This window comes from Mycteria americana, chromosome 3 (genome assembly GCF_035582795.1).
Source record: "Mycteria americana isolate JAX WOST 10 ecotype Jacksonville Zoo and Gardens chromosome 3, USCA_MyAme_1.0, whole genome shotgun sequence".
NCBI classification, from domain to species: domain Eukaryota; kingdom Metazoa; phylum Chordata; class Aves; order Ciconiiformes; family Ciconiidae; genus Mycteria; species Mycteria americana.
In genome coordinates this window covers 6,910,458-6,933,765 of record NC_134367.1, presented here as the reverse complement: position 1 = coordinate 6,933,765, position 23,308 = coordinate 6,910,458, and the positions used below count along the sequence as shown (strand labels likewise).

The window sequence follows — 23,308 nt, the reverse complement described above, 5'->3', positions numbered from 1 at the left end:
GGGAACACCGCTACCCCTCGCCCTCGCCGCCGCCCACGCTGGTAACCGAGACCCGGCGCGAAGCAGTGGGAGGTGAGGGGCGTGGTCAGAGGTCAGAGGAGGCGGGGCCAGTTTGCTGTTCGCATTCTTATTGGTGGCTCCCTCCTGCTCGTTTGGGCGGGGGAGTTTGCTGATTGGGTTGCGGCGTCCCCTCATCCCTCCCGCCTTATTCTCCACCTTCGCCTCAGCGGCGCGGGCAGGCGAGAGGTGCGGGGTGTTCGCTGAGGAGCCGGCGGCGCGGTCCTCGGGGCTCAGCGGCGACGACAGGGGAGGAGGGCGGGGAGGCGAAGGACGAGCGAGCCGCAGCAGGTAAGGGTAGGGCCGCTGCCGCGAAGGTCTCCTTCCCCGGCGGGGCAGCCCGGTTGCAGTCCTGCCCCGCCGACCTGGTGCCGTGCGCCCGCCGTGGCGGGGTTATGTAACCGCCCCGCTGGCTCTCCCTGCGGCGTCCGCGGTCCTGCCCCCTCCCCGGGCCCCGTTTTTACCTCGGGGCTCCTTTCACCGGTGGCTTTTCGGGCGCGGGGGGCTGCGGGGCGAGCCCAGGGCTTCCCCGCGGGCGCCCGCCCTCCGGCGGGCTTCGGTGCCCGCCGTGCAGCCCCGCGCGGGCGGCTGGAAATGGCTGGTGGGCGGAGGTGGAGGCGTGCGGTGAGGGAGAACGTCGTGGCGGCTCGTCCTCCGGGGCAGGTGGTTCGTCCGCTGGGGGTGGAGGGGAGCTTGGTGAGATGAGGGAGTATCCCACGCGTGTGGGGCAGGCAGAGGGGAGGTGGGTGGAGGAGGAGGTGGGAAGGGGCGTTCTGCAGTCGTGCGGGAAGCGCTGGGTGTCGGCTCAAAGCAGGTGGACGTTTGCAGTGATGCAGACCTGTCCCAGCTACTCGTACAACTTGGGGCTGGCGTGCAGGAATGCAGTGAAGCCCGTATCCCTGAGGGAGACTCTTCTTGGGCTGCTTTAAAGTTAGCTGTAGCATCCCACACCGATTTTATTTGATGCTTATATAGCAGGTGGCTCTCCAAAGTTGTTGGTTGGTTTATTTCCCCACCTCTCCTAGATCCTTTTGTATCTCTTTAAAATATTGTGGTCCGTTTACTGCTTGAGTTTGGAGTTTAATCTAGTTTCCTAAAAGGAAAATCTATGATAGGTTTATACAGCTGAAAGAAATCATACAAATGAGAATTGCAATTTAACCAGGGGTTATGCTTTAAGTGAGCCTCTGTGTCAGGCTTTCAAGTTCTGCACTTACCAATTGGTTTGCTCTTTGTTGTTTACCTAGTTGGAATGGTTACTCTGTAGAAAAGGAAAACTCTTTTTCTATGAAAATACATGATTACTGTAAAGAAACTCTGCTGCATTTATTCTTGCAGTAAAACTAAATTGTATGGTTATACATAAATCCTGAACAGATGGAAGTCTGACTACTGTGAGAATATAAAACAATCAGAACAACTACAAACACATTACAGTAAACAAGGACAGAAGACTTGCTGTAGATTATCAACTTTGTTAACTAGTAACTGGTACCTTTCTTTTTTAACAGCAGGAACCTTCCCATTCTCCTTAAACTTCTGAGAAGGAGTTGTCAGCTATGTGATCTACATTGTCCTCTTCCAAATATTGTAGTGTGTATTCAGATTCAGTGGCTTGGTTTGTCATTGTTTGTATTGAAAATGTTTGTCATTGCATTGGTGTCCTTAATGTTTTTTAAGTTATAAATTACTTGTGTGTACCAGCAGAAAATGCTTTTCAAGGAAACTTTGAAATTTTATTCCAAGTCTTGAGTATCTTCTAGGAGTTACACACTGTGAACAGCTCCTGTTGCATGTGGTTCTGACATACATGGCTTTTTCCTTTTTTTCATCCCAACAGGCAAAGGGAAAGTAGGTCTTGGTAAGAATTGGGGTATAGTTGTGAATTTTATGTTACCAGCTAGAGGGCTATTAAACGAGTGTTCCACTGACCCCTGTGTGAGGTGACAGATCTGGCTGAAGGCCAACAACATTGTAATACTGCATGCCCCTTATAAAACTGGCTTGCTTTAAATAGAGTAGCATAGAGGCCAAGTGAAGGTAATCAGAAAGCTTGTTCTAGTTTCTTTGGGTTTGGGGAGCGTTTTTTGTTCTTTGAATACCTTAACGTTACCATGGTAACTTTAGTGGTTGACTAATCATAGCCCAGCTTCTTGACCGTAAGAATAGCACATAAAATCTTCACGCCTGGCATTGGTTGCTCAAAGTATCATCTTCCTATTGTGGAATGGGGCTGGAGTCTTTGCTTAGTAGGGTTGAGCACCAGTGTCTGCTGGCTTGCTTTCTCCAGGGCTGGAGACACAGATTTGCGTAGCAAGCCAATGCCAACTGAGTTCCTTTACGGGTCATAGGATACATCCCTGGCATGGGAGGCACAGCTGAGCCTTCTGAGCAATATGCAGGTCTTGAACAGCTTGCACTGGCCAGCCCTGCTTTAGATGAATAAAAGTGAATAGTCCCTTTGGATGTTAAAAGCTTCCAAAAATAGTTACAAAGTCTCAGCTAAATTTAATACGGCTAGAATGTCAATGGAAAGGATTAGAACATTTGGGATTTGTACCAGTTAGCATTAAAAAAAAAAAAAAAAAAAAATCCTCTTCCTCATATCTGCCACTTCTGTAAGAGGAAATAGTGGAGATTGATGCTATTTTTGTGTGGTGGTAACCAAATTGGAGTTAAAATGTGATTGGGCTTCACTGTACTGGTAACTTTTATTACTGTAAGGGAAATAGTCACTGCCCAGGTGGGGGATGCAGGGGTGAGGGTTAAGGGAAGGGGTGACTACAGTCTATATTGCTTTTGAGACTGCAACAGTTCATTAATCCTGTCACGTGAGGTCCTGCTCTGCTCTTTCTAATTAAGTAAAATGTCTCCATTTAAGTCCATGGGAGCTTTCCATAGTGAAGAATTAGCACCATATAAATAATACTAATTGCCAGTGTTCATTTTGCAGAATGGAATGAAATTTCAGTAGGTTACTACTATGTGAACTTCCCTGTTATACTCGTGCCTTCTGCCAAAGTCTTCAGTGTGGGTCCAGTTGACTTCAGCAGGAGTTGCAGCCTTAGGCTAACACTACAGAAATTGGTGACGCTGCTTTCATTAAGTCAGTGTAACTATTTTAAGTAAAAACTGATTAAGTAAAATCTTACTCAGTGGGTTTGAATTATGGTAAAACTTGCTGGTTTGGGGTGGTTTTTTTCAGTAGGAGTGGAGGTGGAATCCCTACACTTTTTCTGGACCCTTCTAGAAAGAAACCTGCAACTTCTCTTGCTTTGTTTTTTCCCCAAATTTTCTTAATTCCTGTAGATTACAGTTTCCAGGTTTGCATTCAGGACTCAATAATACTTTCAGTTTATAGTGATTATATTTAAAGCTTCTATTTGTAACATTTTGTTTGCTTTATTCTATTTTTAGTCATGTTGTTTGTCATGGCAAGTAGTGTTTAATAAAAAAAAATAAAGTTTCCTAGCAATTTCAAGAGATACGTGCCTGTTTCTTGATGTCCCTCAGGGACTCTTCTTAAAAAACTCTTAAGACAGGAAAATGGTCACCAAGGAAATGCCTTATTAGTTTCCATAAAAACAGTGGATAAATCTGTATGTGCTTGGTGATATATCAAGGCATTGGTCCATTCAAACACTTTATGTGCTCATGTTGTCTTCACTCAGCAAAATTTCAGCTAAAGTTCTTTGCTCTGTAGGGGTCTAACATCATAACAAGCTGTATGTATTTGCCCTTTCAGTTTTACACTAGAAAAGCAATAGTTTTCTATTTGAAAAATTGTTATCAAAAAGTCAGTAAGCTATTGCTATTTGCCAATGAATATAATTTTTTGCTGGTCTCTGTTAGTTTTAATTACAGGCATACCATGTCTAAAAATAGTGAGGAAGTCGAATGAATACTTAGCTCCCACCTGGAATCTCTACAGAGCTTTTGGTTACAGTATCTTCAGGGTTGAACACTGGCACCGACCTAATCTGTTCCAGTGGGAGAAGGGTGTTTCCTTCATGTTTTGAACTATCACAAATTACAAGCTCTTGCACCCCTTGACCACAGGAGGAGAAATTTGAAATAACCTATGTCAGTGTAAAGTCATGCAGATTGTATATATGAATTGCACAAGAGAAGTGACAAGGAGATTCCGTATCGGGTCTGGAAGGGTAGTGGCTGCTATGGTTTTCCAAGGGTTAATAGTACTGCACTCTTGCTGTACTCTAGTCTGAGTAATGTGTTTTCTGACTTGAAAGTTTAGGGTCAAAACACCACACTAAATTCAGAAATAACATAGGAACACAGATTACATATGGGTGAACTTTATTTAAAGGGGATAAATGGATGTGGCAAGGAATCAGTGTTAGCTGGAGGTTACATGAACTTGGGCTCACGTTTGTTTATGTCTCAGTATCTCAGTCTTCTGAAGGGAACAATCCTGCTATGGAGTTTACTAGTGTGGTCCCAGTTAAGATCTTGGTGACTGAAGTTAGTATCAATATTGGTGCTGGATGATGCCTCAGTGTTATAGCATTGCCACTTCTTTAGAAATTCTGTATGACAACTTCTGGTATCTTAAGCATCTGAAAAATTTCCTGATTTGGGGAGGGAGAAGCAAAGGCACAACTCAATTTTAACTCTTTACCATTTAAAAGTAAGATGAGTACAGTTTACCCTTATGTGGATGTCTTCTATGTTTTTTTGATAATACGAAAAGGACCATAAGAGGGGGGAATTTAACTTATTTTGTTAGAAGCTGTGGAGAGGAGCTGTAATATAAATGGGAATGTTGATCCAGTGATTGTATTAGTCACATAAAAGATGACTTTTAATTGTGTTTATTTTATATGGCAGTCCAGTTCATGGATTATACGTGATTTAGAATTAATTGTTTTAGGGGATTTGAAATGTAAATTCTTTTGTTCTAGATTAGTAGAAGAATTGAAAAGAGAACACTTTTTGACAGAGGAGTGCCTGAAATGGCTAAGTAAAATTCAAAGAAACCACAAAACACCACCACCACACCTGAGCCTTAAGGTGTTTGACAGACATAATAAAGGACATGTAGCTATGATTTGTTCTATATATGTCTAACACCATAAACAATGCAGAAAAAAGTAAGAATTCCTGCTTGTGACTGGCTGAAAATAATGTCTGATATGGTGACTCATTATGAAGCTCATGCAGAGCTGTGAAAACTCAGACTATAACCTCATGAATGCTTTAAGTAGATTAGTTGCTGAAAACAACAATCCTAACCTTTGCTGTTGCCTGTCCATTCCCAAAATGCTTTGCCCACTTTTTTCTATTTGCTACAAACATTTATGCAGCCATGAAATGAATTGGGTTAGTTACCTACCTAATGGAGTTAAACCCAAACTTTTTTCCTTAGGCCTGGTCTTTTCCTCTGAATCAGTTTGTGCAGTTGTGCCATGAATCAGAGCAGATGCTTTCTCCACTACAAAAGGTAGTGTGGGGCATGCCTCTGTGTAGGAAGTGACTGGTGTTGGAAGTGAGAAGCCTGAGGTGCATGGCAGATTGTTACATCTTTTGGCAGAAGTGCTAGTTTGTCCAGTCAGAGTCTGAACTTGCAGCCCAAAGGCTTGAAGTGTGCTAACAAAAGTTGTTGATTCAAGTATGTTTGTCCCTTCTGATTAGCATTGAGCTCAGGCTCATAGGCAGTTTATTTCTCTTGGGGAGCATATATGTCCCTTATTAGTGAGATTTCTATTTTAGTTGTGGTGCTGTGCTTAATATTGTGCAGTACATGGCCCTTGTTTCACAAATTTTACTTTGCTGTACAATAATTCCATACAGATGTTCTTAACTGTGCAGATTCCATCTTAAATTAGGCAGAGGATTTAATAATTAGGGTATTGTAAGTTGACTTGCTGGTGGAGGGAAGACTGATCAGAATTCTGGGTATATCTTAAGTGTAGAAGAGGTGTGTGCGTGTATACACACCCACCTACCACCTACAAGTCTTGAAAAAGAGATGGTCAAAAGGCATGCAAGACAGTGACTTTCTTATGAAGACTTGGCCAATACCCAAGTCCCACTGAGCAAATCTGTCTCAAGAACTGACTGAAAAAAGGAGCAAGCTTTCCTGTTAAAGGAGCTCTAGCAGAGCAAAACTACTGTCACATAATGTAAGAGTGTTTATTAAGTTTTAATCTCAGATGGAACTTTGAAATCTATATATTGTAGAATCACCTGCTATAGTGTATGCTCATTTCCTTATTGCCAAGTAAGATGGTTAAAAACCTGAACGTCATGGTTGTAATTTAAAATCCTTTTTTTATTTGTTGCTTGTCATAGTGGTTTTGATTAATTCTTAACTTAAAAGCTTCCTGTCCTATCTAGTACCTTATAATATGGCTCTCCCAGGAGAAAAACATAAACAAAGAACAGTTTAGTGAAGAAACCTGTAGACTTTTCTGACTTCTGTTGATAATATTGAGATTCTTCACTTCTCTGCACACCCTAATAGCTTTGGGGAACAGGATGTATGAAATTTGTTAGCTGCCATGAAGTTATTTTTAACACTACTGTCATACTTTACAGTGAAAGTGAAGTTTATTTATTAGACTAAAAAGTACAGCTTAAGAAATCAGCTAATATAATTACAGAATCACAGAATTGTATAGGTTGGAAAAGACCTTTAAGATCATCGAGTCCAACTGTAAGCCTAACACTACCAAGACCACCACTACACCATGTCCCTAAGCACCTCATCCAAACGTCCTTTAAATACCTCCAGGGATGGCGACTCAACCACTTCCCTGGGCAGCCTGTTCCAATGCTTGATAACCCTTTCAGTGAAGTAAAATTTCCTAATATCCAGTCTAAACCTCCCCTGGTGCAACTTGAGGCCATTTCCTCTTGTCCTATCACTTGTTACCTGGGAGAAGAGACCGACCCCCACCTCTCTACAGCCTCCTTTCAGGTAGTTGTAGAGAGCAATAAGGTCTCCCCTGAGCCTCCTTTTCTCCAGGCTAAACAACCCCAGTTCCCTCAGCTGCTCCCCATCAGACTTCTGCTCCAGACCCTTCACCAGCTTCGTTGCCCTTCTCTGGACACGCTCCAGCAGCTCAATGTCTCTCTTGTAGTGGGGGGCCCAAAACTGAACACAGTAGTCGAGGTGCGGCCTCACCAGTGCTGAGTACGGGGGGATGATCGCTTCCCTAGTCCTGCTGGCCACACTATTCCTCATACAAGCCAGGGTGCTGTTGACTTTCTTGGCCGCCTGGGCACACTGCTGGCTCACATTCAGGTGGCTGTCAACCAACACCCCCAGGTCATTTTCTGCCTGGCAGCTTTCCAGCCACTCTTCCCCAAGCCTGTAGCGTTGCATGGGGTTGCTGTGACCCAAGTGCAGGACCTTGCACTTGGCCTTGTTAAACCTCATACAGTTGGCCCCAGCCCATCGATCCAGCCTGTCCAGATCCCTCTGCAGAGCCTTCCTCCCCTCCAGCAGATCAACACCCCCGCACAACTTGGTGTCATCTGCAAACTTACTGAGGGTGCACTTGATCCCTTCATCCAGATCATTGATAAAGATATTAAACAGAACTGGCCCCAATACTGAGCCCTGGGGGACACCGCTTGTGACCGGCCGCCAACTGGAATAAACTCCGTTCACCACCACTCTTTGGGCCCAGCTGTCCAGCCAGTGTTTTGCTCAGGGAAGCATATGCCCATCCAAGCCATGAGCAGCCAGTTTCTCCAGGAGAATGCTGTGGGAAACTGTGTCAAAGGCTTTACTGAAGTCTAGATAGACAACATCCACGGCCTTTCCCTCATCTACTAGGCGGGTCACCTTGTTGTAGAAGGAGATCAGGTTGGTCAAGCAGGACCTGCCTTTCCTGAACCCATGCTGGCTGGGCTTGAGCCCTTGGTTATTCTCTACATGCCATGTGATAGCACTCAGGATGATCTGCTCCATCAGCTTCCCTGGCACTGAGGTCAGGCTGACAGGCCTGTAGTTCCCCGGGTCCTCCTTCCAGCCCTTCTTGAAGATGGGTGTCACATTCACTAATCTCCAGTCAGCAGGGACCTCCCCAGTTAGCCAGGACTGCTGGCAAATGATGGAAAGGGGCTTGGTGAGCTCTTCTGCCAGTTCATTCAGTACTCTTGGGTGGATCTCATCAGGCCCCATAGACTTGTGAGTGTCTAAGTGGTGCAGCAGGTCACTAACCATTTCCACCTGGATTATGGGGGCTCCAGTCTGGTCCCCGTCCCTATCTTCCCACTCAGGGGGCTGGGTGCCCAGAGAACAATTGGCCCTGCTATTAAAGACTGAGGCAAAGAAGGCATTAAGTACCTCAGCCTTTTCTTCATCCTTGGTCACTGTGTTCCCTCCCCCATCTACTAGGGGCTGGAGATTCTCCTTAGCTCTCCTTTTGCTGCTAATGTATTTGAAGAAGTATTTTTTGTTGTCTTTTACAGCAGCAGCCAGATTGAGCTCTAGCTCAGCTTTGGCCCTTCTGATTTTCTCCCTGCACAGCCTTGCTACACCTTTGTAGTCCTCCTGAGTTGCCTGCCCCTTCTTCCAGAGGTCATAGACTCTCTTCTTTTTCCTGAGTTCGAGCCAGAGCTCTCTGTTCAGCCAGGCCGGTCTTCTTCCCCGCCAGCTCGTCTTTTGGCACCTGGGGACAGCCCGCTCTTGTGCCTTTAGGACTTCCTCCTTAAAGAATGTCCAGCCTTCCTGGACTCCTTTGCCCAATAGGGCTGCCTCCCAGGGGACTCTCTCGACCAGTCTCCTAAACAGGCCGAAGTCCGCCCTCCGGAAGTCTAAGGTGGCATTTTTGCTGACCCCCCTCGCCGCTTCTCCATGTATCAAAAACTCTATCATTTTGTGATCACTCTGCCCAACCAACCATCACATGGCTCACAAGTCCTTCTCTGTTCATGAACAAGAGGTCCAGCGGGGCAGCCTTCCCTAGTTGGCTCACTCACCAGCTGCGTCAGGAAGTTATCTGCCACAGGCTCCAGGAACCTCCTAGACTGTTTCCTCTCTGCTGTATTGTATTTCCAGCAGACATCCGGCAGGTTGAAGTCCCCCACAAGAACAAGGGCTAGCGATCATGAGGCTTCTCCCAGCTGCTTATAGAATAGTTAATCTGTCTCCTCATCCTGGTTGGGTGGTCTGTAACAGACTCCCACCACAATATCTGCCTTGTTGGCCTTCCCCCTGATTCTTACCCATAGACACTCCACCCTATCATCACCATCATCGAGCTCTAAACTATCCAGACACTCCCTGACGTATAGGGCTACCCCACCACCTCTCCTGCCTCACCTATCCCTCCTGAAGGGTTTATAGCCATCCATCGCCGCACTCCAGTTGTGCGAGTCATCCCACCACGTTTCCGTGATGGCCACCATATCATAGTTTTCCTGGTGTACAATGGCTTCCAGCTCCTCCTGCTTGTTGCCCATGCTGCGTGCATTGGTGTAGAGGCACTTCAGCTGGGCTGTCGTCTGTGTCTCCTTCATAGAGGAACACTCCTTGCGTGCTTTGAGGTGTTTCGCTGGCATTTCCCTCTTGGCTCCTATTGCCTCAGTATCCCCTAGGTCAACTCTGTTCGACTTTGGCTGTGCCCCAGTGTACTCTGCACATCTCGGAGACACAGGCCGAGTGCCCTCGCTAGCACCCTCTCCCTCTAACCATGGCACATCATCCCTCAGCTTCCCTCGGGCAAGCCTGATATTATCCCCCTCCCCCTTCGAGTCTAGTTTAAAGCTCTGTCGATGAGCCCCGCAAGCTCCTGAGCAAAGATTCTCTTTCCCCTTTGAGAAAGATGAATCCCATCAGACGCCAGCAAACCCGGTGCTGTGTAGGCCATCCCGTTGTCAAAAAAAACAAATCCGTGGTGATGACACCAGCCACGGAGCCATGAGTTAATGGATTGGGTGTCTCTGTTCCTTCTAGTGTCGCTGCCCGCAAGGAAGGAGAGAGGAGAAAATAATCTGTGTTCCAGAGTCCCTTACTAGCTGTCCCAAGGCCCTGAAGAGATGTGTATGGAAAACAGATCAATGTACTGTGTTGCCTCTCTTACTCTACTTTGGCTCTAAGTTCCATTCAGCCAGCAGATTTCTGTTTTGTTATATCCTAGGACATTCTTGCAGATCTTAAACTTCACTACTACCAGTTCTGTCTAATCTCCCCTCTTCTCACTAGAATGCTTACTGAGTGTTAATTCATAATCCAAATTCCTACAACTTTTGAGTATCAGCTTGTGTCATCTTTATCCTCTTGAGTCTGTTGTGTAAAGTTGGCTTTGCAACATCCCTCTGCTGAGTGGACTCTTCCAGCTTCATGCTTGTGTGGGAAGAAGGGTTTTACCTGGTGTGACTAGAAAGTACTCGATATCTTCACTGACTGCAAGTAATTTGACTGTTGTGAATGAAATACTTCATACCCACTGGCAAAAGTCTGCTCTGCCATGTAAGTTATAGTTTGTAACATACCAGGCTTGAGGTTTATTTTCATAAACCTGAAAGCAATGTATCTAATCTTGACACAGACTAGGTGTGATGGCAAACACACTTAGAGATGATTGCATTTGGAGCAGATGATCTGTTAATATTTTCTGATACATTCTGAATTTAGGTTTCTTCCCCAGTAGTGGCTGCTGTGGGGATTTCCTTATAGTACTTATCTGGGTATGATTATATGGAAATGTACAGTAATACTAGGCTTAAGTGAGTTGGTTCAAATACCAGTGGCAATATTGCTGTGATACTGAGTTCCTATACACTAATGTATACTGTTGAAGTTCTAGCCACCTCCTCTGTCATTTGCTCAGGCTTTTTTTTCATAGTTAGAATTAAATTCCTAGACTGAAATTAGTTGGAGATAGTTGTGCTAATGTCAGACTTGAGGAAATGTCAGAGTTGAGGAAAATACTAGTGTGTATTTGATAGTCTGAAAACCCGTTGTCAGGTTGACGCAGTAAAAAAGAGGTAATTGGCCTTAGGCTTTCATGTTACACCTGCTTCCTTACAACACTGCATCCTTGTTTGTTTTAAACCCCTCCCTCATAAATTACATGTATAGAATACAGGGCTAGGAAACTATTCTGTTTTTAGCTATGTAATGTGTTTTAGTACCTGGAAAAGGAAGATGGCTAAGATCCTGTGACCTACCAGCTCTCCACAGGTCATTGTATGCACTATGAGTGGTATTGCTGTACAACATTTACCTCTGGACAAGGTCCTGAATTTTTCTGGTCTGACCTTGCAGTTCAGACTAGGTGACCTCTGCAGGCCCCTTCCACCCTTAGTTCTGACTAATATTGGCTAATCAATCCGTCTCTATCACGTGATCTGAGTGTGGTAAGCATGGACTCAGTGCTCCAAACTGATACTTTTGAGCATGGCTTTAGTTTGTTTTCTTGAGGACTTCTGTCATTAGCCCTGAGACTTCAGCAATAACAATTATTGACATTTCTATAACATAAGGTTATGGAATGATGTGCTCTGTCATCGGTCAAATGTCATTTCAGAGCTGTAGCAGAAATGAGGTTATATGAAAGGCACAGGCCTGGCAAATTAGGTCCATAATTTAGCTTTGCTTTACTGAGATTACATCTAAATAAGCCCATAGGGTTTAATTTTGGACACTAGTCCTAAATAGTGAATTTGAACTAATATTTACAACTATTTATAGAGAATAGCAAGTACGTAATAGAGCAAGGGCAAATCTGAAACAGATGAGCACTCTGTTTATGTAACTCTCTAACTCCTTATGTTATGAGGAGAAAAAGCAGCCAATGATTGCATATTGTTATTGAAAGAAACAAATATAACAGAATTAATTACTCCTCTGCGTAGCTTCTAGTCAGCTTACTGGAGCTCTATAGGGATTACAGGTTGATGTCTACTACACCTGTACTAAGGATTGTCTACGCTAGCCATGATAAATACCTGAATTTATACTAGTGAACACACTGATAATTAATTGGACCTTTACTTACTCTGCTTGGCTGGTATGAAGTTTACTCTTGTATCGACAGTAGGAATACTGTTTGATGTATGGGCTTGTTACTTCTGTGTCCTTCAGTGTGTCTTAAAATTGTCTTTCTATGCTGATGGATTTGGGGTAAAGGCTTTGAAGTCAGCAGGATCTTCCTAAAAGGTGGTGAGAATCATCTCTTGAGTCCACTCTTGCATTCACTTTTTTTATTTGCTTCCTAATGTGATTAAGATGCAAACAAAGAAATTGCTAATGGGCATGGAAAAATAGGGTATGTTCTGTCCTTAAACTGTAGAAAAAATTGGCTTTATTCTTTGTAATAGTGATGTCTTAGTTGTACTGTTTTTTGATGATTATGTGTTCATGCTACTTTCCAACAGGGTCTCTGTTTTTCTTTTTTCTCCTTGAGTTGACGCCTGGTATAATTTTCAAAGTTATTTTCATTTTCTTCTTATCCAGTGCATTATACTTTCTCTCTAAGCCAACTGCAAGCTCAGAAGCACCAGCCTGCCTTCCCAGTTACAAATATGACTCTCTTAAACCCAAATACAACATAGTATTTTCTTTTGGGGCAAGGGGCACTTAAGTAATGCCTTGCTTCTGGTTGTGTTCAGCAGCTTGTGTTGATATGGTTAGGTCTTTTCCATGCTAATAAATGAAACTAAAGCAAAGTCCCTATTTGAGCCTTGGTGAAACTAGCCTTAGTACCCTGTTTCAGAGGTCAATTGTTGCCTTAAAATAGTGTGAAATATACTTTCTACAAACTAAGCCCCCAAACTAAGAATTTCTGGGTTGTGTATGTGGTATTTTTAAAAGTGTAGTGTAACTGTGTCTCTCTTCTCCATGCTGCCAGGGATGAGGGGAGACTCATACTTCTTTGGAATGCGAGGCCTCAGTCACTATGGCTGCGTCCCAGAGGATGGAGGACAGTTCTTACTCTACTCTATAAATGGAGACAACGATTTAAAGAGATGTTTTGCAGAGGAAGATTTTCATGAAATAATTGACTTCAACGATCTCCCGAATTCTCTCTTTGCTTGTAATGTTCACCAGTCTGTGTTTGAAGATGAGGACAGTAAGGTACAGTGTCAGTTTCCATATTTTCCATGTAAGAAACATATGCCTTTTGTTTGTGTTTATTGCCTTTCAGTGAAACAGTTTAATCTGTCTGGTACAAAGAAACTGGATCACAAATGAGTTTTCTAAGGTGGCAACAACACTCTGCCGTGATGTTTATTTCAAGAGCTTAAAAGCCTTTTTGTCAACTACAGTGAACAAAAATGTTTTAATTTTGTTCAGATTTGCAGGATACTGAGATGTGGGTACATGTCCTCATAGCAACCATAGTTGCAGTCATGATGGGGGTGGCAAAGTTAAATATGTGAAAGTTTCTCTCATTTGCTGATCACATACCACTGTGATGGGAGGCTGCCTTTCTTGTATTTTAAGTTATCTGAAATACTATTGTATCTGGAAAATGTAAAATGAATAATAGTGAGAACCAAGACAAGAGGAACTGCGTAAGAATAATTTTAACTCTGCAATTAGTCTGAAACAGAATGGCTGAAAACAATATCCTCTTAAAATAAATAAAAAAAAAAATTAAACTTTTGCAGGAAGCGTTCAGTTCCTGTTTCTCAGCCTAGTATTATTCCTGATGGAGATGTCAGGAACGTAAAACTGATAGCTTGGGGCTTTATTGTCTGATGAGATTAGTCTAGACTAATTGTTACAGGCACATCTGAGGCTACTTGAGTGCCTTGTCCAGAATTTTGAATTCGGAAACAAGCTGGCAGTGGTAAAGTGGATATTGGCTGGAAATGGCTGATGAGGTATCCAGATAAAACTACAGATTCACTGGGGCCAAAGCTGGCCAGGATGGACAAAGGGTCTTTAGTGGGGAAATTACCAGATGAAAGGGAAATAAAACAAGCCTTCTGAGGATACAGGCTTCCTGTTAAAGGTACTGAAAGTGGTTATCTGTTGAGGCTGCACAAGTGGAATTGTTTGGGTTTAATTTTTTAGACATCTTTGTCTTCTGTAATGTCTTGTGTATGTTTGAGTAATACAGATTAAAAGAAAAGTTCATACCACAGCACTAAACAAAACTATCATATTATATATAAATAAAATTCTACACTCTAAACTGCAGTCTTGGAAAACAGTGTACCATTTTATTGTATTTAAGTCTTTTTGCTAATAAGCGTCTTGCATCTATGTTGTGCCATTTTGTGGAATTTTATAACCATCTGGTAGTGAACTTCACTAAAGTTGAAGGGGTCTGGAAGTCCAGTTTTAAACGAAGAAAACGGAAGCCTGCCTAGAACTAGAGAATCTCTCTTCATCCTGCAGAGATTCTATCCCCACTTGCTCTTGAGGTTTTCCTTTTGAGAACTAGTATTTAGCTGATGGCTTAGTTAGAAAATGGAATGGGTGATTATGTAAGTATGTGGGATAGCAATCCCCAAAGACTTGCAGGACTTAAGGATGGGTCTTAAGAATAGCAGCTGGGTTGTGGAGGTGGATATTCTGTTCCATGTGCATGTCTGTAAACTGTCTGTCAATGACATGGATTGAACATCTCTGTTTGCAGGTAAGTAGTTACTCCCGTAAGTCTGTATTTAACTAGATGGGATTACCTTCAGATTTCTCATTAAATCCAAGAACCTGGGGAGCTGACTATGATTTTTATTATTCCTGTAGAACATGTACTTGTGTTCCCAGTTGATTAATACCCGTAATCCTTTCTATTATTAACTGTTGCTGCAGGATAAGAGCACACATGAATTCAATATAAAACATTGTCAAGTTACTAAGCTAAAGTTTAAAATCACGCACAATCACAATTAATAAATACTACTAACAATCATATCTTCAATTATATATTGATCCAATGTATATGTAGTGATACACTAAACTTTTTAAAGAACATGCTACCGTAATGGTTATATCTATAGTAGTTTCATTGTGTTATCCATTCTACAGAAAGTAAAGTTTTTACAATGTATCTTTGACTTTTACTCCTGACCTACACTTTTAGGAGGAAAATGGAGGTATGATTGGTTTGGAAGTTACAAGTTAGCTAGTAAAGAAAGCCAGAGAAACCTGTCATTGTAAATGGTTGTTTTGATCTGGTGTGTGAACTTGCTCCATAAATGATGTTTAAATATACAAACTTATGAGTGGCTCTGGCATGCAACAGTATTAATGCAAAGAATTCACGCTGACAGCTTTAAAGTTGCATTATCTGAAGTGTCTAAGACGCTGAACTGTCAAGTTCAAACTTTTAACACAAATATCTAAGCAATATACTCGTTAAAGATGGGTTTTAAAAGCAAGCGCCTTAAATATTTTTGTTTTAATTTGAAGGCATTTAATTACTTTGTATCCGATGTAGCATAAATTCCAGTTTGTGCTTGAGTACTGGCTTGCAGCAACCCCGAGGGAACACTTAGCTGCACATACACCTGCACTGTGGATAAGCTGATTTGCTTTGTCTGTTCTTGCTGCGTCCTGTATCAGATATACCCTTTCACCAATATCATGTGCCTGTACAGCACTGCTTAGAAAGGATTCTGTGTTGCCTACCAAGAGTGATGATGACATCTGTAGGGAGCCTGAGTTTGGACTTTCATTTTCTGAAGATGAGGAATTCTTGCAGCTGAAGGCCGTGCCCTTTACAGACAAAGAAACTATCAGGCCAGGCTTGAGTCTTCCCCTGGCTGGCACCCTAAGGTCTCAACATAGACAGAGTTAGCCTGAAGAGTTGTGGGCCCTGGGATCTGAAGACCAGTGTTGCCATCTGGCTTAAAGGAAGCTGCTCAGGAGTGACTGTGTGATCTTAAACACTGGCAGAAGAAAGGGGGAATATAGACTAGTACTAGCTACAGGAATCTGATGTTGTTACAGTAGCAGAGCATCTGGTCAAAAAAATATTTCCCTACCTTTCAGACCTGTGTTCTTGGAAAGAAATCTCTACTTAAGTCAGGAGAATGCCCTGGATAGCTGGGTCGATAATATGGGCATTTAAGGATTTGCACAGGATGGCTTAGCAGCTTCAATGCACTAACAACTTGTTACAACTGAAGGGAGATGGTTTTGCTTATCTCCACTCTCATCATGGACAGCCTGCTCCTTCATACAGAAAATGAGATTGTAAAGAATGTACAGTGTGATTAGAAAATACTGAGCTCTTTAGTTTTTAAGGAAGAACAAAGGTGTGGAGAAGTAGATCATTCAACAGGCCTGTTGCAAAGCTGGAATCCCATTCAGCTGTGTTCCTATCACTGTCCTGTGTTCTGATAATTTGTTTTGGCATATAACCTGTTAATGGTAGGGGCAGATTTTTTTGTTTTGGAGTGTACAGCACTGACTTGGTTGGGTCATGGAAGTCTTATTGTAAAGAAGCTAAAAATAGAATTACTCTTAAACCCTGGGATTTGCCACATGTCTCTTGGAAAAACTGATGGACTACTTACATGAGCAAGATATGGCAAAACTGAGACTGTTATTTTTGGCTGGCAGTGTGACTGAATGAGAGGTGCTGCTCCTTTTATCTTTCCTGATAAAGCAATTGTTATGGCAAACCAAAGGGCATGACTCTGATTACTCCTAAGGGTGAATATGTGTGTATTTTCACAGTTAATTGCTACACGTAGCCCTCAGGCTTTCCGGATAGTAACCCTTTTGTTGTGCTTTTGTTATGCATATATTACTGTTTTGTAAAACCATCCTTTCTGTAACGTCACTGTGTAATTTCCTTCAGGCTGAAACTGGTGAGCACGCTGTCAAAGTGAAGCATCTTCGTCTTTTAAGATGGTTTCTTCAGATGCTGTAATGCTTCAGGAGATGCTTACACAAAACTGTCACTATTAGAATATGCTTATGTGAGGGAAGGATGTATTTCCTCGAGCTGTTTGGAGGCTGTATGCTCCTCTCTTTTTCCACTATTTTGGCTCAATTTGGAAGGAGCACCTATTAAAATTGATAGCTGTATTTCAGATAAAGAATGATTAATCAGTTTCTGAGCATTTTAGTTATGGTGGAGCTGCCTAGGAAATGATAGCCAAAGACCATTAAGTGCTTTTTCTTGCCAATGTAATTCAAACCAATCAGGGATATTACTATTATTTCTGCATGAGAAAATACAGTGACAAAACATGTGTCCAGTTCTGGACTTCCCAGTACAAGGAAGACATAGACATACTGGAGAGAGTTCAGTGAAGGGCCACTAAGATGATGAAGGAACTGGAGCACCTCTCCTATGAAGAAAGGCTGAGAGAGCTGGGACCGTTTAGCCTGGAGAAGAGAAGGCTTGGGGATCTTACCAGTGTGTATTAACTGAGGGTGCAAAGAAGACAGAGCCAGACTCTTTTCAGTGGTGTCCAGTGACAGGACCAGAGGCAATGGGCACAAACTGAAATACAGGAGGCTCCCTCTGAACATGAGGAAATACTTTTTTACTGTGAGAGTGACTGAGCACTGGCACAGGTTGCCCAGGGACATGGTGCAGTCTCCCTCCACCAAGGTATTCAAAAGCCATCTGGATGTGGTCCTGGGCAGCTGGCTCTAGGTGGCCCTGCTGGGGGTGGGGGGGGAGTTGGACAAGATGGCCTCTAGAGGTCCCTTCCAACCTCCACCAGTCTGTGATTCTGTGAATGATTGTTGAAGTGTATCGTAATTCTTCTGGTGAGGAGGGTCAGTGTGTGAATGCAAGATTGGGGAACAAAGGTGATTAAAAATGTGTTTCCTGAACCGTGAGCTTAATGGAGCTGGCATGGGCAAGGGAGGAGAAAAGAAGTTGAACTAACAAGTCAACGGAAAAGATAATCCTCCTTTAATGGAAAGACTTTATTATGAAAACAGTTACTATTTTTATGAGGGATTCTTTCACATTACAACTTTATTTACATATATTGGATGACTACTTGCTTTTACTACAGAAGCCTCTGTTAGACTTCCTTTGACTGTTTGGTTTTTTTTTTTTTTTTAAGATGTAATATTAAGCTTGGGCCTTGAAAAAGATTTAAGGCTACCTCAGGTGAATGCTGGAATATTTGTCCAAGGATGATGCTTTAAGAGAACTCTGTAGCCTTACTTGGAAAGTTTTTTTCCTTTGTACTTGCATTCAGCTTTCTCAACAAAGCACATGCTGCTATTTTTATTTTTAAGGTGCAGTAAAAGACACCAAACTGTTCAGTGGGCTGCTGTGTTGTCTTTAACTTTTATATGTTAATTCTGGAACTGAAACTTTCTACAGATGCTTTGACTCTGAAGCACATAATTGAAATGTGTCTGTTCAGTGCTCATTTTAAACAAAGTGGAGACAGTGTGTCTGCTGCCATGTATGAAATGTTTCTTTGGTTCCCCTTTCCTACAGGCTAATTCAAGAAGATGCTCGAGGAGGCAGGCTTTGTTTCTGTGGGGGAAGATCTGTTCCTTTTGACTTAATTTTAAAAAATTTAGATTGTGAAGTCAGAACCTCTTTGGTCATATTACATCACTGAAGCCCCTAGGTGTTGAGTCATCATTATATTTAGAGAGTGGCACACTTCTTTTTAGTCTAATATTAGTATTCAAGCCTGGACTCAGTGGAAGGTCACCCTAGCAAAGATGAAGTCACTGCTCCAAGGCTGGAAAGGAATGCAGGCTTCATTCTGCCTTCCTGGTACACTTGCTGTTGCTTTGTTTTACTTTCAGTTTTTCTACCTTTTAAGGTTGTTGTCTGTTAATACGATAACATTATCAGAAACTGCCACTTGAAGCAGACTGTGCCTTGTGCTGTGGAATCTCTACCTACTTTGTTTTGTTCTGCTCTATAAATGGGATGAATGTTATTCCCTGTCATTTTGTAAAAACTGAAGTGTTTCTTTACTATACGCTGTATATGTATTTTTATTTTATGAGATGCAGAGAGCTTGCAAAGTAAGGCTGCGGGAGCAGTGTCCTTCAGCGCTCATGAATCATAGCTGCCCTCTGGGAATCCTGTCTTGCACTCTTCCCTGGGTGGTGGTTTACAGACATCTAAGAACTACTTTTCTGTATGATCATGGAGGCACTGAAATAAAGCTCTATAGGAAGCTCTTCTTGCTCTGAGGAGTATGCAGTCTAAAAAAATGCATTTTCCATGGCATTTATTCTGTAACTCATTTCAAATACTTTGTGAACCATATCAGTGCAATACAGTATCTCAGCTGAAAACACCTATGAACTTTCATGCTCTGCATTGGAGATCCCATCTGACCGCTGGAGTGATAATTCCAACTTTTTCAGCCCTATTATATAAGTCCTCTCTACAACCTAAAAGAGCTGTTGATGTTTGTCATTCATAAACCTACCATAGTTTACTTTCTATGGTATAGCTGCTGGACCTTGTCAGTCAAGTATGTACTGACACATGGAATGGGATGCTGGCATAACAGCTCCTCTGTATAGCTGTCATTTCTGTGCTTTACTCGCAGGTCAGTTGTGAGTTATGTTGAGGAGGTCAGATAACAAAAGCAGTCCGTTCATGAAGTCGGACATACTGTATCACATGAACTATCTAAACATGACTGGCACTAAGATCCACAAAGCATATGAGTGTCTGGAACTACCTAGGACTGTAGAACCACAGTAACAGTAAGGTGCTGAGGTTTTACTTGAGAAAGGGCAGTACTGAAGTTAACCTTCACTGACATTTGGGATTTAGTGAGTGTTCATTCTGGTTCAGGGGAAGAAAATGAATTAGTTCTGATTGGTGTGGTTTGCGTATTCAGAGTTTTAATACATATATATGTGTATATATAAGGATTATTTAAGGTTGCTCTTGTTGCTGTTAAGACAACTTGCTGAGGGTACTAAAGGGAGCTCATGTATTTATGTGTGTATATAGGGTCTGACACTAACTTTGTCTGAGGTGATCTGCAGAATTTCTAATGGAACTGTAAGGAATCATTAGTCTAGTCTGGTTTAGGCATTCCTTCTGTCTTCCCTCTTAGCTGGTTCTGGCTGTTACTGAAAGGCTTCAGCATTTCTACTGTCTTTCTGGAAAAATGCATAAGCTTTATGATTTGATAGCCTTTGAAGAAACACAAAGGGCATACTGAGATTGTACAGTTGTAACAGTATGGTCAAGTTGAATCTGTGCATATGCCCACTTCATCCCATGCAAGTAGAAGGTATACTTGGCCACGATTATCCTGTTGGCATCCAGGAATTGCCAAGGTCCAAATATTCCTCAATTCAATCAATGTTCAATTCCTGCTCTGAAAATGTGTTGGTTTTTTTTTTGTTTGTTTGGTTGGTTTGTTGAGGTTTTTTTGTTGCTTAAAAAAGTAACAAGTATTTCTTGGCCTGAAACGCCACTGTCTGTAATGTGGATGCTGTCTAATAATTTTTACAGTATTTGGGGTTATTTTCCCATCCGTCCACGGGGTGCTTGATAGCACAAATGCCCTTGTTTTGATGGGAGAACGTGCCTGGCAAAAGACCAACTGGATTAAAGGTAGGCCTGCATTTGTTGCAGCTGAAACTTGGAGTAGTGCTTCAAAGCATCTAACTAGTTGTTTGTAAATTACAAAAATAAACTGATTAATGTTCTTTCCAGAACACACAGGACAGCAGTTACTGTCTGCTTTTTAAATTTGGAAATGTACTTTTCTCCTTAAGAGCAACTATGGAAAAATTGTAGTGTTGGCTTTCTGTGGTCATGCTCTGCTCTGCAGTCTAGAGGGAACACATTATCTCAAGAAACCAGGGTAGGTGGGAAATCTTTCCCAGGAAAGGACCATTCAGGGTAAGTATTTCAAATTTTTTGTACAGGAATATAATTTTCTTGTCAGCTCTGCTAAAATATACAGAGCTTTGAATGAGACATTTTAACAAAGGTGTTGGTAAATCCATGCTAAGGTTTATGAGGATCTTCTGTTGTGGCATGAGAAAACAGGCTCTGGGAGCCAGAGGGAATTGCAAGGTCTTATCTGTAAGCCAGTAAAGAATGGTTCTGTTAATTACTTCTTTCTCTAGCACAATGGATGTTGTAGGATAAACTGTGGGTAGGTCTGATTTAGATATCCCTAAACACTGTATAAATTTAGATTAAGGTTCCACTTTGCAGTTGTCTGTCTCCTGTAATAGGTTGAACTAAATTCCTGGACTCAAATGCCTTTTGATCTTTGAGGAAGTCGAGATCTGGCCTGGAACACTGAGGGTAGTATGCCTTTCCTCTGAACTCGCTACCAGTGTTAGCTGGGATGTGGAGTTCAACCGAGGACTTCTGCTAACAGAGAAGTTTGGTGGTTGGTGGTTTTTTCCTTCTGGTTATCCTGCTTGAAAATATTTGAGAGTGTGACTGCGTGTACATGGAATACCAAGCCTTTTTTGCTGGGATGATAGCAGGATATGTTGCTTTCTGGGATGGTAAGCAAGAGAACCTAGCAGCAATCTCTCCATGCAATTTTATGCCACTTCCTATTTACCAAATTTGAGAGGGTTTGATTTATTGTAACTGGTGACACTTGCTATTCTTGACCAGTGTTACTCCTGGGTGTTTTTGTGCTTTTTTTTTTTTTTCTTGTCTGGCAACCTAAGGTGTGGCATGTTTTTGTAAAGCAATATAAAGCCAAGAAGGTAGACACCAGGTCACACTTGAAATAAACCACAGCATTGATTTCTACAGGAACTTCCTTGCATCAAATTGAAACTTTGATGTTGGTACAGTGCGTATTAAAGCAAGAAGTCAACCCTTCCGGTATCTGCTGACACAAGCAAGAGCTACATCGTTCAAAGGAAAGAGCTACCTTTATGTAGTCTATAGAAAAGTCTTTGGTTTGTTCCACTAAGTCGTTCTTATCTTCTAATAATCACACAGTTTTGCCCTTCTCCCTCCAGCAAACTGTCATTCTGAAGTCAACAAAAATACTGTTTTTCAAGCTGATAGTAATCAAAAACTGCAGTAAAGCCATTCTAATGTGGTTATGGCAGCAGCTGTTCCTTATTTTAATACCATCAGAGGTCCTAATCCATCCACAAGTTCTGGTATCAGCTTTCTGGCCCAAGGAAAAGGCTTCTAAACGAAGGTCAGCCTTCATTACCAATGCAGAAAGACATTGTATTTACAGAAGCTACATTCAGGCTTAATCACATTCAAAACAGTAAATGTGCAACTCTAATTACCAGTTATTTAAGGGAATTTCTCAAATGTTTCATACAAAATATATGTTAAGAACACTGCACCAGAGTTTAATGTAATTAATAGATAATGCTTAATAGAGGTAGGAAAAAAGTAATGCTTGAAAAGGAATGAAAATGAGGGATACTCTTAGAAAATGAGGGATACTGGAAGGTGATTTCAGTTAACAGAATAGAGGGGAGAGACAGCAACTTTAAGACTGTGGCATTAGTTAAGACAAGTTCTGTGATAGATTTGAGCACAAAGGTGAGAGATCATATTCAGAGTTGAATCAAGGTGAAAGGAATTATCAATTACTTCTGTGCATTTGAAAACATGTTTTCTTCTGTGCCAGATAAATTCATGCTTCTTTGTGGCTGATGGCAGTTTTAGCATTTGCTGCAATACTGCAAGGATTTCTCCGCGGCTGTGTTCTCAGATCCCATCCTCAGGCAACAGATCCGCTGATAAACTATACCATTCTGTCAGCTGAGGAGTTTGTTCTTCAAATTCTTAGTTTCCTGTGTAGTATGGGGGTGTGAATGATTTTAAAAATAATGTATCCTGTACCTTTTTATTTTCTTGCTTTAATGTGATTGATTACTTTTAACTGTACATTCTTTTGCTCTAATTTCATTGCATTTTATGGACACTTTACCCTGCTTAAATTACTTGGCTTCTGTACTGGGCTTTGAGACTTAATACAGAAGCAGAGGCATTGGAGGTATGGTAGATGTAATGTGTATGCCTCAGAGGGATAGGAGAAACCTTTTCCATGTGATAGAGACTAATGAGCTGGAAGTTAAGATGACAGTAGGATGGAAAAAAGAAATTACAGTATCCCTGGCAAGAGAGTAATGAAGGCATCTATTACACTGCAGCAGGGTGGATTCAAATCAGTATGTTTTGTCTTTAAGTGGTTTTGCAGTTAGTCTAAAAAGCATAAAGACATTGTAAGACGGCTGCATGCAATCATTTAGAAATTTTGCATTTAATGTTACTGGAACTAGAATTGTGGAGAAACCTGATAGTTTCATCCCTATGTTTCCAGTGTGTGGCTGGCTTACAAGGGAAGAACAAAACTGAGAACTTTATCAGATGCTGAGGAAATGAGGTACCAGCCCCTC

General features: G+C 42.0%; 1 protein-coding gene across 1 annotated transcript in view; it reads left to right on the top strand.

Moving 5' to 3' along the window:
* The first annotated feature begins 213 nt into the window (after nt 1-213).
* The window catches only part of RCAN2 (regulator of calcineurin 2), a 90,868-nt gene continuing 67,773 nt past the window's right edge, over nt 214-23,308 (top strand). Inside the window, exons 1-2 of the mRNA XM_075497758.1 lie at nt 214-348; nt 12,885-13,111. Coding sequence (XP_075353873.1) covers nt 12,887-13,111 — 225 coding nt within the window. The 5' untranslated portion in view covers nt 214-348; nt 12,885-12,886. The remainder of the gene's footprint in view (nt 349-12,884; nt 13,112-23,308) is intronic.